General features: G+C 44.2%; 3 protein-coding genes across 3 annotated transcripts; all 3 read left to right on the top strand. All coding sequences in view use genetic code 11, as the record gives it.

Annotated features, from left to right (window-relative positions):
• On the top strand, window positions 1-902 carry EGR_08778 (hypothetical protein; the record flags this gene model as incomplete). The annotated part of the gene is made up of 5 exons (XM_024498027.1): window positions 1-42; window positions 332-371; window positions 629-693; window positions 732-804; window positions 847-902. 5 exons carry the CDS (start codon window positions 1-3, stop codon window positions 900-902), a joined length of 276 nt encoding a protein of 91 aa, XP_024347548.1.
• Window positions 903-4,313: 3,411 nt separating this feature from the next.
• On the top strand, window positions 4,314-4,995 carry EGR_08777 (hypothetical protein; the record flags this gene model as incomplete). The annotated part of the gene is made up of 2 exons (XM_024498026.1): window positions 4,314-4,559; window positions 4,861-4,995. 2 exons carry the CDS (start codon window positions 4,314-4,316, stop codon window positions 4,993-4,995), a joined length of 381 nt encoding a protein of 126 aa, XP_024347547.1.
• Window positions 4,996-10,228: 5,233 nt separating this feature from the next.
• Window positions 10,229-14,451, top strand: EGR_08776 (hypothetical protein; the record flags this gene model as incomplete). The annotated part of the gene is made up of 3 exons (XM_024498025.1): window positions 10,229-10,426; window positions 12,894-13,079; window positions 14,359-14,451. 3 exons carry the CDS (start codon window positions 10,229-10,231, stop codon window positions 14,449-14,451), a joined length of 477 nt encoding a protein of 158 aa, XP_024347546.1.
• Between the last annotated feature and the right edge of the window lie 492 nt (window positions 14,452-14,943).

Below are 14,943 nucleotides of genomic sequence, written 5' to 3'. Positions count from 1 at the left end.
ATGGTACTTCAGTGCGGCGTCCTCTTATGGGTTGTCAATTTTGTACGTATTTTTTTGTGCCTTTTCTGGATTGTGCAGCCTCAAAAGCAAGTTCCTTAATTAAAAATCATTTACTGAGACAAATTTTTACGAAATCAGTGGTTTTTCACAATCTGCTATATTGCGTTACTGAGTATATTAAAAATTTAATAATTTTTTGAATAATGCTCATTTTTTTGCGAAATATTAAACAAAATTTAGTTTTGAATATTTTTTTTATAAAAAATAGGTTTTTTCTCTTTGTACGCATTTTATAGTCACTTTTGCATTCTTGAGTGGGGCTTTGTTTTAGTCTTCAGCCAACGCAACGGCCTCTCTGGGTGCCCATGGCTGTAAGTCTTCTACTGGGGTTTCTTAAGGCTGTGTTGCCTTTAAAGTGTTTTTATAGCTCTATTTAGCAATGCGATGTTTTTTTAGATAATTTATGTAGCATTTTGTAAAATCATTTTTGTACGGTCTATCATTACGCGTTGCTGATTTTGTTTCGGAATTTCCTATTTTTTGCTTGATTCACCACTCTTTGCTCTTGCTTTTAGAAAAACGCGAACTCTATTGACATATCCGTAAGTTGCTTCTTTCTCACTAGTAGGTGTACCTCAGATAGCTTTAAAGACTGCATTATTGGACGAACTTGAACAGGATAAATCAATCAGGGTAGTTTGTTCTATTTCTCACTCTCTTATATCCTTTAGAATGTCTATCAGCAGTATGGGAACCGCATTTTTGTTCCAGCGGAACGCATGAAAGTGATTTCAGATTGCAAAAGTGGGTCGTCGTTATTTTATATTTAACTGACGAACCATTTAGAAGAATTAGAGAAACTGCAGCATCAAAAAGACCAGGAGAACAGCAAACAATCTTGAATAAATTGTGTTCATAGCATACCTGTATATTGTGACTGTTACTGCTACTTTTATTTGGTGTGCAAGAATTTCTACTTGCGTGTGTTAGTAGGGGATTCAGTTCTCATCAGCATGCGAGGTGTGGATAAATTCGTCATTTTGCTTGTTCATATTTGCGTGTCCTTCTGTGGCATTATCAAATATAACGGAGTAGGATGCCCCTTGTACTTCAGTCGCTTTATCGTCTTTGGGCAGTTAATGCCAATTCATTTCTCTGTTCAATTTTCCGAAGGCAATTAATTTTTGCAAGAGAAGACTATTTTTGACGTTGCTTAATTACTGTGTCGGCGTTTAAAAAGTTCAGGAAATCTTTTGCTCTACGCGGGGGTGATCCTCACGCGCCGCTAACTCCCGCGTCGGTTGGCGCGTTCGGACGGGCGCATTCTACTACTTTTTGTGTATTTTCAACCCTCTCATTGCACTTCTCGATTTGAGCAAATATTATAGAGATGCGCAATTCCCAGGTGGACTAGTAGATATTTGTTTTCCTACAGCTTTGAGAGTGCAAACACTGTGAAACTGCAGACTGTTATTGTTTGATGAAGTGGATTTAAGGCCATCATTTAGCCTGGCTTGCTCATTCGATTTCGGATCAAGTGTATTTACTGGAGGTGCGGTTCCAGGAGAGACGCTTGTACAGGTTTCATCCTTAGGTTTACGAGCATCCTTAATTTGACCCGACACGGTGGCGATTTCCGACTCTGCCGCTGGCCCTTTCCCTCTTTACGTTACTTGTAGCGCCAATTCCGCATTCATCTTAATCCCGATGCCTCCAGGGTTGACTTGGACGCCTTAACGATGGAGGCGATATATATAGTGGCGCATGGTGAGTAGCGCAGGGATGTCGGATCTGGTGGCTGTTACTGCTCCAAGATGTTGTATAGGGAGCGCATCTGACGCGCATAGTCGAATTTGTCGGGGCTCGCGGCACCGCAACTCGCAAAACTCCGCTTGAAGACATGATGGGCGGGGAATAACCGAATGTCTCCTTAATTACGGTTGGAGAGTGTACGGATTTGGGAAGACGACTTTGATGGTGTTGTGTCCGGCGCAGTGGTGGTGGATATTCGCTCGTCGTTTGGTGAACCGCAATCAAAAGGCAGCGGCTGAATTAATCATGATCTGCGGAATGCACGGCTACCGTTAGAATTCAAGGGTTACGTATTGTTCCTTTTAAACTAATTTTCGAATCCGAAATAAAAGCCTTCCATAAACGGTTGAATTGGGGTTCAGCCTCCATTGTTGCATCACAGATGTCTGCTAATAGTCGCACAATCTACGATATTGACGCTGTTTGCTCCCTCAAGTACAGCTTAAACGCCAAGGTAGATTGTCCCCGTGAAATAAATTCAAAAAATTAATACCATTGTGTATTATAAAATCCAACCAACCTTTCCTTCGCTAGCACCAACCATCACATCAAGCACTTTGATGTTTTAAAAACGCGAAACTTTGATCAGTCCATCATGTTTGACGGTTTGAGGTGTTTTTATGACTTGGCTTTGGATTGTTGCCTTATCTACCCATATGAATCTCTATCAACTAGTTGGACATTTACAAGGGGGCAGCGAGATTGTTAACAGCAAGCGGTAGAGGGTTTTATTATTAAGTAATCTACCTAGAATAATTCGGAATGCCTTGACTGAAAATCAAGAAAATAACCCCGGTCAAATTTTTGGGAACATGACAATTTAGCATGCTAACAAAGGTCCAATTTAGCTCCAATCGGTCATAATTTATCTCTGTTTGAGGTAAAGTAAGATGTGCGAATTCAACTATTTAAACAAAACAGGTTCATTTGCTTACACAGTAGATTTGCTAAAAATTCAGTTCAGGAAATCCCATAAGGCATGTTAAATAATTTTTCTCCGAGGCGTCTGATGACGTTACTGCGTAGTTCAAGGAATTATCTCTGAAAATTAATGCGAAATTGGCTCTTGCATATTTTCCCACTTTTCTTCTTCACTTTATCACCACTTTGCAAGGCTATTTGCCCAAGATTTTTGAAATAAAAACATTTAAATCAGCTTGTTTAACTCTAGATCAGGCTGATGCATCATCTGTCTAAGGAAGTGGTTTTTTTAATCATTCGTTTAAGTTGATTATACTGTAGGACGAGGCTCGTAGGTTCCCTCCTTCCTGTTCCTCGTACCCTTAGAACAACCAGGTTGACTTGATTTCAACATATTTATTTGGGGGAAATGAATAGGGAAAACTAGTATTGGGTTTAGCAGGGTGAGGATCCTCAACCGCTCTCAGTCTTACAGGAAGTCGACTCTGTCCCGCGAATAGAATCGTCTCCCCGCCTCCTCTCTGAAAGGAACATTAAAACAATATAGGCATTACAAAATAGGTGTGTCAAAAACGTTTAAACGATCCATTAAAGTACTTTGCACGCGTCATGGTGGCACGGCATTTTGGAGTCCATTTTCATGCAGCGCCTTGTTGTGAAAATCAAAATACCGTTTCATGGCCACTTCCATTCCCCCTCCACTTTTATTTCCAAACTGTCCACGCTGCTTCGTAGGGACTTAAAGTGGACTCAGATACCGCATTGTTGATGGGGGACAAGAAGGGGATTCCAGCTAGTCTTCAGTGAAAAGGGAGGAGAAATTCCACATCTACTTCGCCCATCATCACTTAAAACGCAACTTCCTCTTCAACTTTTTGCCTCCAACCGCATTTTTAAATAAGTCGGCTCAAAAATTATACCCAGAAATTCTTTTTGTACATCGTGGAGATGTTAGCGCCGACCTCTCCCACCCCTCCCGCCATCTCCCCCCCCCCCCTCAAGGCCATAGCAGCATGCAAAGGTGATTTATTGTTGGTGTAAAGGAAGCCCGAATGGGCTGAGGGGTGTGAATAACGACATGGCACGAAGGTGGTGACTAAGCCGCAGAGAGTGGAGCACTCCCTCCCTCTCCTCAAGAGTGTCAACCGACTCTGCTGTCAAAAGTGATCTAGTGAATGGCAATCTGCTGCAAAAGGTAAGCAAAGATGAAGATGATGGTGATGAGTCGTCCATTCAATAGCTGGGTCGTTGTGTTCATGAACAAACCACAAACCAATTCATTCTGGATCCATCCATCCATCCATCCTGGATCCATCCATCCATCCTGTATCAATCCATTCATCCACCCATCCATCCATCCTATATCCATTCATCTATCCATTCAGTGGTGAATCTCTAACACTGTCTATCCTCCTTAACTGAGAGCTTGTTCACCCATTCTTCCTTTGTCCGTCCGTCCAACCTGTATCCCCTCGCTGCACTGTAAAGTCACCATTGACCAACCGATTATACTCGCTTCTAGTCACACGGTTTATTTCCCTCCGCTTTAAGCACCAACCCAGAAGATCAGTCAAAGCGAAATGCCGAGGATGAAGCACATGCGGAGGCGGGAACAATGCAACAAATCGGTGTCTGTTTACATTATCCACAGACATTGTCTGGTTGCCTTGTTTACGTGCAAGCGCTACTGTCTGGTCGCCCTTCAACCTCCTGTCGCGTCTCAAAAGGGGGAGGGGGAGGCGGAGATGGGGAAAGATCAAAGCGGGTCGGTTGGTGCTGTCAATAAGAGAGGAGGGCGGACACTCCACTCTCCGCGGTGCTCGAGGGTAAGTGGTACGAAATTCTATTGTTTTACTGTTTCCGTCTCTCGACCCCCACTACCCAGCCCGTTAAATAGTTGCGGGGGTCAGAAAAGGTGTGCCAAGAAGCATCGCTTCAAAGTCGAGTGAAGTGGAGGGAGTGGGGGGTCACTAATCTGAACTGCTAGGAGGCGACCCAAAGAGGGCGGACAATTATTAGCCTCATAGGGGTAGGAACTTGCCTTAGTCCGTCGGCGCGCCTTTCTTCGGCGTGTCCGCCACTGCTTTGCAACTCTCTTGTGGCTGAAGGGTTTGTCTGCTCCTCGAGGTGGCGGAGGCGGAAGAACGCACCTCCAAGCCACCAAACGCCTACTGGAAGAATAGGGAGCTCCACGTCCGCACCAGTGACGCCTCTGACCTGTCCATTTGTCTACTCTCGTCGAAGCTGGGGCGGGAATGGTGACCGCCTCCACACAAGAGAAACCACTTCCCTTTTTGGGGAGCAGACATGCCTAGTGAACCAAATGTCAGGCCGTGGTGGTGGCAGGAAGCCTCGAACTTCAGGCTGGAAGGAGGTGACTAGCCCTTTGTTGTAATCTAGGATTCTGTCAAAGGATTTATTTTACCAAAAAATGTATATAAATCCCTTTTCTGAGCAGTTTTTAGATAATCAGATAATTGTTTTATTTTGTTTGTCATATTCGTCTACCCGGACGAAATGAGGAGGAGTGGAAGAGAGAGAGAGGGAGGGAGGGAATGAATTGAATTAGGCAGGGTGTGGAGGGACAGCTTTCACCTCCCAAATGCAGTGACATGATAAATCTCCCACCGCGACTATTCGCATCTCGTGATTGCTTGCAGTCACTTGACGCATTCTGTTGTTGGTTTTATCCTTCGGCATATTCGCCACTTATTGCATTGCTTTATAAGTAGTATTATCAGTAGTACCTTCACCCTCAATGAAAAATGAGAAATAAACATTGAGATTGACTACGTTTCGATCGAGAACAGCCAATGAATAGAAACATCACTTGTGACACCTTATGAGGGGCTATCTTAGGAAGAAGGAAATGGCAGAAGGTCATTGTTAAGGAAGGAAGGATAAAGAAGGACATACGTCACATATCCACTAAACGGAGTCCTCAAAAAGGTTTGCAAAGACACCCACATGCTAAAAAGAAGGTTCTCTGTAGGGAGAACTTATTTTTCTCTTTAAGATGGACAAAAGGGGGTGGGGGGTAAGTACCTCTTCCTTCCGACGTTCTTCTGGGCGTCACTTGTCTCCCTTTTTTGAGACTTGACAATCCCTGGTGAAGAAAAACGGACAGAAGTGGCTGAATGAGGCTTGTCTCGGGCTTCTTGAGCCTCCTCTGTTCATCATTGCTTAAAAGGGCTGAACCTAAGTACTGTCATTCCACCCTCCCTGGGAGGCGGGGCTGGAGCCGAAAAATTGCCAGGCTTTTTTCAAGTCAAATGTTATTTTTTGTTCCCAAGTAAAAAAATTTCTTAAGATTTTTCTTTTGTGCTTACTTTGAAGGCACGAATCTCCTCCACACTTACATATCAACTGGATATTTAGGTGTTGACACTTTGTTGAGAGGTAACTTGACCTTAGCAACTGCCATGGTGGCCCAAAAATACACCGTTAGGCCAAGGAGGTGATGATGCAACCACTGATCCATCTTTGAGGCTTGCACTTCCATCACCAGACGAATCTGGAGCCCTGCAGGTCCTCCGCTCAAACGGTTCTGGGAAGTGAGGTGAAAGCAACTGACAAATCTTTAACTGTGCTGTAGAAACATAAATACGTTTTGCTTTTTAATCACTAAGCCATTTTTTTCGTCAGTTTTTCAGCCACCATAAAAATTCTCTGTCAAAGTGAGTGCAAAAAAAAACGATTTTTACTCATTGTAAATACTACTTAAGTCGGCCAATTCAGTAGCTACCGGCACTGATATCACAAATGAAGGACACTCGTGGACGCGATGCCACCTCTCTGGTTGGTGCGTTGTTCCACTGCAGTAAACATCACATTCTTCAGCAACTTTACCGCCTTGAAGAGAAGTTAGCCGCAGTTCGCAATGCAGACAAGTTTGGCCGACACTCCGCGATAGGAGAATTGGAAGGTACGGGAAGGAAGAGATTGGAGGAAAAATCATTCATTTGGTTTTTATAAGGAAGGAGGTCACAGCGCTTTATCAAGCACCGACTCTGGTGAACAGATGAGGTATTAAGAGGACAATTTACCACCACTCATTGTGGATAAATTTCCTTCGCTCCCACAGAGACGCAGCGCTCACCACAACCAACATCCTTAATAGGGGAAGAAGGCGAATCGCTGATGGTGGCTCTAAATATCACTAAAACTTGATTACGAATGTTAAAGGTGCCCATGGTAGTGGTCTTCTGCTTAAGTGGGTAAATTTATGCCAGGCGGTTATCCACCACATATGCTTCGTGCCCACCGAATGAACCTGTTGGACCATTTACAGGATTTGCCGGAATCAGACCACCTCTTACAAGGTCGTGGCATGATGAGAAGGACCTTGGTGATGCTTGCAATGTCTGAATAGAAAAAAGTCGAGGGCGGAGAAGAAGGCGACAATGTCATGGCGGATCTGATGTCCCTGTGTGACGACAGCGCCCACCTCTGCAAATTCCAGCCTACACATTTGATTTCCCCTAGGGGAACAGGCCAGACGCATTCGCCGGCCCTCCAACCGCAAATGGTCGTCGGGAGAAGGAAATGTTTGCCTGCCCGATGGTGATGACGATGAAGCGGTGGTGACTTTGGTGCGTGGAGGACAGACTCAATCAAAGTAGTAAAATAAAACGGTGGAAATTCGCCTTTGAATAGGAGATGAAGTGACAAAAGTCTCACTAATAAAATTGAGTTTCGAGGTGGAAAAATTGTTTCTCTTCTCCCTCCAGTACTTAAGTAAAGTTTTCCTGGATGTAAATGGGGTCTGTTAACATTTCCCAGCCTGTCTTGATGGTTAGCCAGACACCACATGATCAGCAAAATACCAATCGCCATCAAATCGTCTCTAAACGGTCGTAACTTTCAAAAAAGGCATCATTTAACGGCAGAAAAACTGCCTCCAAAATACGGCCATTCCCCTCGCCTGATTTAAGTAGTATTTAAATCAGTGAAAAAAATCCCCAAGAAGGGAAAAATTGAACCAGCCTTGAGATGGAGGAGGTGCCATCAATCTCTCAAGGTAAAGACAAACTCCCAGTCTCTGGAAAATTAAGTTCTTTTTTGTCCTCCAAGATACCACGCCTTCTGCATACCGCTCTTCCCCGATCCTGCAGTCCGGACCTCCGAGATGGAAGGGATAAAGGACAAACTCGTTTCAATATAGATGAGTTTATTTCTAGTAATTTTATCATGTTTTTCTCATGGCACCTCAGAAGCACGAAAAAGGTGGTGGATAAATAAACACCCTAAAAAAAATACATGCCTACTTATTTGACCACTTCAGTAGTATCAGCCTCCCAATGGTAAAACACTCAAACGCTCCTTTAAGGCTTTAAATGAAGAACCAAATTTGGGCATTTACTTTAAATAACTTTTCTACTTTTTTAAAGTCAGACAATTTTGCATTTTTACCTCGTTACTTTGGTCAAAGAAGACAAAAGAAGGGTGGGCTAATTAATTCACCTTTAACTAATTAAAATTAACTTTGAAAAGGATGATGGGATGAAATAGAAGACGCTGGACAAATACAAACGCTTATTATGTAAATTAAAAAAAGGATGGACAGGACATCCTGATGTAAAGGCAGTCTGCGATTTTCGGTTGGTCATCTGATGCCTTTGCCTGCTCGATTTTATGGGACAGGAATGACTCTCGCCGCAGCATTTTATCATTCAGTAAATCTCATATACGGCGAAAAAAAATTTTCTGATTAAAAGGGAAAAATGGTAATGAGTGGACAAATGTGGTTATTTTAGAGGACTGGCAGTGCGGCCGCCTTGGGCCACCGAAGGGCTCTCCCCACGCCCTCCCCGTAAGGCTGCCTGGGCTAAAAGATTCCTTTCTCACCACAGGGTCCCTGGGCAGTAAATAACCTGAAAATTGTCTAAAGAGAGGTGGAGAGGAAAAGTGACAGTCGTTGAGTCCTGTCACACGCAACACCTACCGCGATTTTGCCCTCAACGTTGACTCGTTTGGATTGCGACCACATAATTGCCTTTACACTCTTACATTCAAGCGAAAAAAAAATGGAGGGAGTCATTAGGAGGTTTTAGGCACTTGTGATTTGTACTGCGTTAAACTCAAGACGTGAGGATGGCAGGTTTGACAAACCAATGTCCGGTTTACCCACAATCTAAGTTGTGGGGAGCACAATGAGATAAAGGTGGTTAGAGGGTGAAAAAAAGTCAAAATTTAACATTTTAACTAAAAACTCACATCTTTTTGCGCATTTAGGTGTTAAAACATTCCATAAAACCGGATAAGAGAGCATATTGCATGTTTCCTTCGGATACTACTTAAGCGCGCCCATTTAAGTAGCACATGAGCCGCCTCGCCGTTTGGTTTTAAAAAAGCCCCAATTCGGTAGCCTTTTGCTAAATAAAAGTGCCTTTTTTAAAAAAGGGCACACCTATTCCTGAAAGCTCGTGTTAGATGGCACTATTAGGTTTAAACACACTTGTGAAATAAAATGACCGTTTTTATGCCCATGACAATGAATCCAACATAACTTTTTATAGACATAAATAAAATTACTGGAGTAGAGTTGAGCTAATATTTCCAAATAAATCGGTACGCTTTTTTGTTCTCAACACGTTTGCCTACTCCGCGAGAGAGATCTTTTCGTGCGGCTAATAAAAACTGTCTACACGTAAACAGCTGCCATTGTTTACACAAATAAGCTTTTTCATTTATAAAGAAATAAAATTTATGGCCCTCGAAAGCCAAAAATAACTGTAAACAAAAACGGAACTGGTGGGTGTCAAACTGCCTGAATGCCACCAGGGCGAAGGCGGCCCCGCTCCACTGGAGAACGGGGGGACTTCAAAACCACCCAAAAGATTTTCAAAAGACAAGTTTTTCAAGGTAATTTTGGAGCGAAGTTGCCCGTAGATATGTGAACTGCACTGCCAAATGTACGCCTCAAATTCCCAAACGGAAATGAAACGAGGGCAGAGCCTCACCACTGCTTCCTTTTGGTTAAAGTCTAGAATTGGCACAACTTTGAAGCCCACTTTTTGCCTTTTTCTAAATATAGAAATTAAAACTTATTCCAATTGTTAAATCGCCCTTCCAAAATGTATATTTTATCCATGAAAGCGCCAACTTCGTTGACCGCAGTTGTAAGGTGATATCTTTTGCGCCAGAGGGATAATGTGTTCACAGCCGCCAAAAGAAAGGGTGTTTTGCCAGTAAGTTCACTTATTCCACCTAAAAATTTAGACCAAAGTCGATTACTCGCCTCCCAAGTGATACCACAATGAAACTTTCCAAATGCGCCTCTTTGATTGGTCCACGGCCGAGCTGCTCAGCGCACTCTGATTGGTCCAAACGATTGGTGAGCTCTCTGTCTCCTCCTCCGCCTCCTCTTCCTCATTGCTGTGCAGCAATGGGTTTGTAGAAGGTCGAAACACGGTGGAGGTGAAGGAGTAATCACAAAGTACTAGTATATTGCCCCCTCTTCCCGAAAAGGTAGTTAACAAAGGAGGGAGAGAGCATGAATGGGGACCAGGAGCCCTATCAACCGCTGCCCTTCATCCCCATCAGTATGTGCACATGCAACTGCACCTGTAAATCTGCCAAGTCGAGAAAAGTGAAGTCTGTGAAACGATTTGATTTGGCCAGTGGAGTGTCCAGTGAACACCTTCCCGCGACTACGACGACCTCGTGTACAAACAGTTGGCATGTTAATGGGGTGAGTGGCAGAAAATTTTCCTCCTCCTTTTATTTACAAGCAGTTTAAAGTGCTTTTTTCACATGTAAGCTTTTTACTCATGAAGTTGAGGTAAAAAAGTAGACAGCGCATTTTGGGGAGGAGGAGGGCAATCCCCACGAGTAGTCGCCTCCTGTCCCTTTGTCCCAGGGATTGATGGAGGCTTTCGTGGTGGGGGACTTTATTTTAGCCCACGAATTTGGGCTTTCAAAGTGCTACATCGCTTGCAATTTACACGGCCTTTTCTTTATGTTACTTTGTACTTTAAAAAGTAATGAAAATCTGCGCTCCTCGGGCAACTATATATAATTCGGCGATTGGAGATGGGAGAGGCTGCCTGAAAGTTTTAAATTAAAGGGGCGGGAGGGGGGAGGTGACACATCACTTACCCCACCTGTCGTGGTCATCACCCACTGCTCGCCCGCTTGCCCGCACCCAAGCGGGTTGATCGGGCGGGTGGGGGCGCGGGCGGAGGTCCGACTGACCGATCAAGACACAGTAGTCGTTCTCCTCTCCTTCTCGGTGATTTATCACAACTATTTGACAAAAAAGCTGTCAAAAAAAGGAAGCAAATAAAATTTTTAAGTCTTGTAATATTTGAAAGAAAGTAGAAATGAGAAGTTAACCACGTGTGGGTCCCAAACTACGCCATTTTATTTGTCACCTAAAGGTAGACTCCTTTAGGCCGCCAATTGAACCCCATGGGATAAAAAAAAATTACCCCACTCTTAAAGGCGAAATTCGCCTTTTTTTCCCAATTTTTATGGCCTTAAGCAATTTAATTACCGGGGCTGTATTGCAGCTGCTCTCATGGTGGTCTATGAAATTGTTACCACCTCATCCAAGACCTGTAACCATGTCCTCACGTCGTCCCCCTCCCCTTCGTGCATTTGGGCAATAAATTTGAACACCCAGAAGGTGGATCTACATGGAAGGTGTTTATTTTTGGCTGCCCCTCCTCTCCTTCCCACTTCCGATTTCTGAGGCTAGACACAAATATCTTGGGAGAGAGGAACAGTGCCCGCCCTGCCCTGCCCCTCCACCTAGCTCCGGCAGAGGAGGGGGGGGGGAAATCGGAGAGGTCCGCATGGCCACAGGATTGGCGCAGTCCGACGGCTTGTCATCCAGCGGATTCCTTCATACAAAGGCTTTAAATTTTTGTATCGGAAGTTGGCGGTTTGACTCCTGTCTGAATGTAGGCTTTCCCACTCAAATTAACCCGAGACGTTGGTTTCCAGCCTTGACGACGGAGACGGTGATTACTTGAAGGGGCAAGTTCTGCTAGGCTCTGAAAAAGCTAAAATTTACAAAAAGAGGAAAAAAATGCTTTCACATGTCCGTTTTTTGTTAGATAAATCATACTTTCTCACGGTTGGACGAAATATCGTCAACGTGAAGTTGATTGCTTGATGACCATCCTGAAAGTGGGGCGCACTTTTCTCCGTCCAGAAACTCTTTACAAAAGAAAAAAGAAAATGCACATGAGGATATCAAGGGTTGAGAATTAGGGCAGAAAGTTGGTGCATTGAAACCTTCGTCGTTTGGTACTGTGGCGTGGCCCTCCACCTCCGGGCGGTCTCGCTCCTTCGATAAGTTGGTCAAATCGGTCAGACTTCGGTTGACGTCGCTGGATGCGCTATCAATTTCTTCCGTCGGAGAATAGCCTTTGAATTATTTTCCTTTCTGGGAAATGAATGACTGAACGTCCTAACAAGGGGGATCTTTGCAATGCCCAATCACCGGCCAAAGTTTGGCGATGCGTATCGTGCCCACTAAAGCTGAAGTGGTAGCCACCACGGTAGGCTGCATTGCCTTCATTTTACGCGTATCCCAAAGTGGGTAGATAGAGAAATGGAAGTAGGCATCGCTCCTCTCCACTACAGTCACTTATGGCTTGTTTACCGTACCCGTTGGAGCGGCGCCACTCACCGTCTCGGTGGACTGCAGTTTGGGCCGCGCAAAGGTGATCTCAGAGGTAGACAACAGGCTGGAAGCTTACAAGATCTCGCAATAACCGACCACTTTGTTTACTTTTTTGTTTTGATATCAGCAATAAGTCCTACATCGCCATTTGGACTAAAGAATGTAGAAGGCATTCTTTGAGTGCCTCATTCCAGTAGTTTTAACTGCGGTCGGCCCGAAATACTTAGCTATGTCTGCATTATTTAAGCTAATTTTCCTTTATAAATGCCTTATAAACAAAAACAGCCTAAATCTGACGGCTTTTGGGAATTAAAAGTCAACTCCACGAAAGTTTTCTTCATGTTTAAAACGGGGTTGCTTAAATGAAATAAGTAGCGATTGCTCGTGACTACATTTGTCTGTTCCGATAGGCGCCTTTTCCCGACTGGTATTAAGGTGACTGCTCGCGGGCATTAGTAGGCCGAAGTTGGGCGAAGATTAAATTACGTCACATTTTTGCCCCTCCAAAAAGTTCTTTTTTTAAAAGGAACAAATTGCGGAAAAGGTGGGGACCTTCCAGCCGCATGCTTCAACGCTTCCACAGATTCGACCAGCAGATCCCCCTCGGAAGGAGTCTCCGCCCGCGCAGGTGGAGGATGCAGAAAGTCAGACGGAGTTGGTTGACCTACGGTCGAGGGAGAAGGAGCTTCATCGACTCATGCAGCTTCTTCAGGTGCGTACCCTCCTTTGACCTTCTATGTAATTTTCTCGGCATCGGCTTCTTACACCTTTGTAATCGTTGGTATTCCTCCCAACGACGTCCTGAATGTTGGCACTCCGGACGCAGTCACCTCAAGAGGTCCAGCTAAGTGGGGGGAAGGGGGTACTGTGATTAGGAAGCGGCGCCTTCCCATTGCACGGATTGTAGCTGAAGGAGCCGAGTCCTGTAAAAATACGCGCCAGCGCAATTTCTGGGCTCTACTGACTCAGTACTTGATAACCCTCTCCGATGTATGGATAGGGAGGTGGTAATCGAATTCGGTGGAACGGAGACCTTCCAAAGAGGCTCAAGCAGTCAAGCCTGTTCTCTAATTGGAATTAACAGTCAAGCCTTGAAGGACTTGCAAGTACTACACCGAGGTCTCCGCAAATGGATGAAGGCGTTCACGGCGGCTCCGCTGGAGTTGCTGCCACCGTCCCATCCATGGCGGCCTGTTCACTGACCTCTTTGTCTGGCGCTTTTCTCTTACTTGACGAGGGTAGAGACAACAAAAAAGGAGGAAAGGGAGGTTATAAAATGTTCCAGTTGTTTGCTACTTAAAAGAGGCCCTTTGAAGTGGTGAGTGGAACCGAGGGCTCTGCATAATTCATGCCCCGTTCTCGTGCGAACCCCTTAACCAAACTTCGCTCGCTAGCTCGCTCCACCCCGTGGTCATAAACCAGGCACAAGGGAGCATTTGCCGTGTAAAAAATGACTAAAAATTATTTATTTAGACACTTTTCTTTTTTTTTTTTAAATGATGCGCTTAAATAATTAGCACTTTGATTCGTGGGAGTGCCGAATTTTCAACCCCGCCTTTTTGATCTCGCCGTCGTGTCAGGTGCGAGAGCTCATTCAAACAACTTAAATTGGGAGAGATTTTTGGCATCTTAACGCGCTAATTTCTCTTAAACTTTAAGGAAATCTATTTCTAAACCTTAATAACTTTTCTAATTATTTTTTTGGGTTAAATTACTGCAAAAGATGCTACCATGGTAACTGGGCAAACGAATTAGAGGGGATTGGTGTGGAGGGGACCGCAGTGACATATTAGGTGCATCAACTTACTCCACGTGGGATGTCACCGATGGGAGGTCATTTCTACAGGGTTTGCATCTTTAAAGCTCATCTGCACTTGCGGTCATGGGTCCGCCTTCGCTGTCGCGACCGAGTCATGCCATTACTCATGTCAAAAGTGGCAGTTAGCTAAACTAGGATGAGCTAGCCCCTCCCGCAGTCCCTTACCATCCAGGCATTTTCCTTCACGGGGGGCTTCTGCACCCCCTGTCAAGTGCTCTACAGCACGCTCGGGTCGCCAGATGTGACCTCAAAGGACCTCAGATGAGTGAAGGAATCTTAGGTGACCTTTCCCACTTTCTGTTATAATGCTTTTTTTAAAGCCTACTTATTTAGACGTCATTAACAGGCTAAATTTGTTACTTTTTCTTTAAGAAGGTGCGAACAAATTAAAGACTGTCAATAATTTAAAATTATTTAATTGTTCTACTTTTTAAAAAAAAACTAATCAGCATTTTTCGTGCACAAATTCTTGTCTAATCCAAGAAATTACTCTTCTCGCAATCATTTTCACACACCATTCCTACGGGCGCATAATTTATTCATAATTGCCGCCCTCCTACTTATTCCCCTTTTAAGTAGCTTGAGCGACTTCCAAAATTCAGCTGTGATTTATGCAAAATTACTGCCCATTAACGCCTACACTTTTTGTATGAGAACTAGATAAACGCTTCTAAAGTCGTTTTAAAGTAGTAAAGACCAAACAGATGAAGAAACACAGTGGCTAATCGTGCCTAAATGTGGCGTGTAGATACTCCAG

Source organism: Echinococcus granulosus (genome assembly GCF_000524195.1).
Source record: "Echinococcus granulosus chromosome Unknown EG_S00119, whole genome shotgun sequence".
Lineage (NCBI taxonomy): Eukaryota > Metazoa > Platyhelminthes > Cestoda > Cyclophyllidea > Taeniidae > Echinococcus > Echinococcus granulosus.
This window is presented reverse-complemented; position numbering and strand designations above follow the sequence as displayed.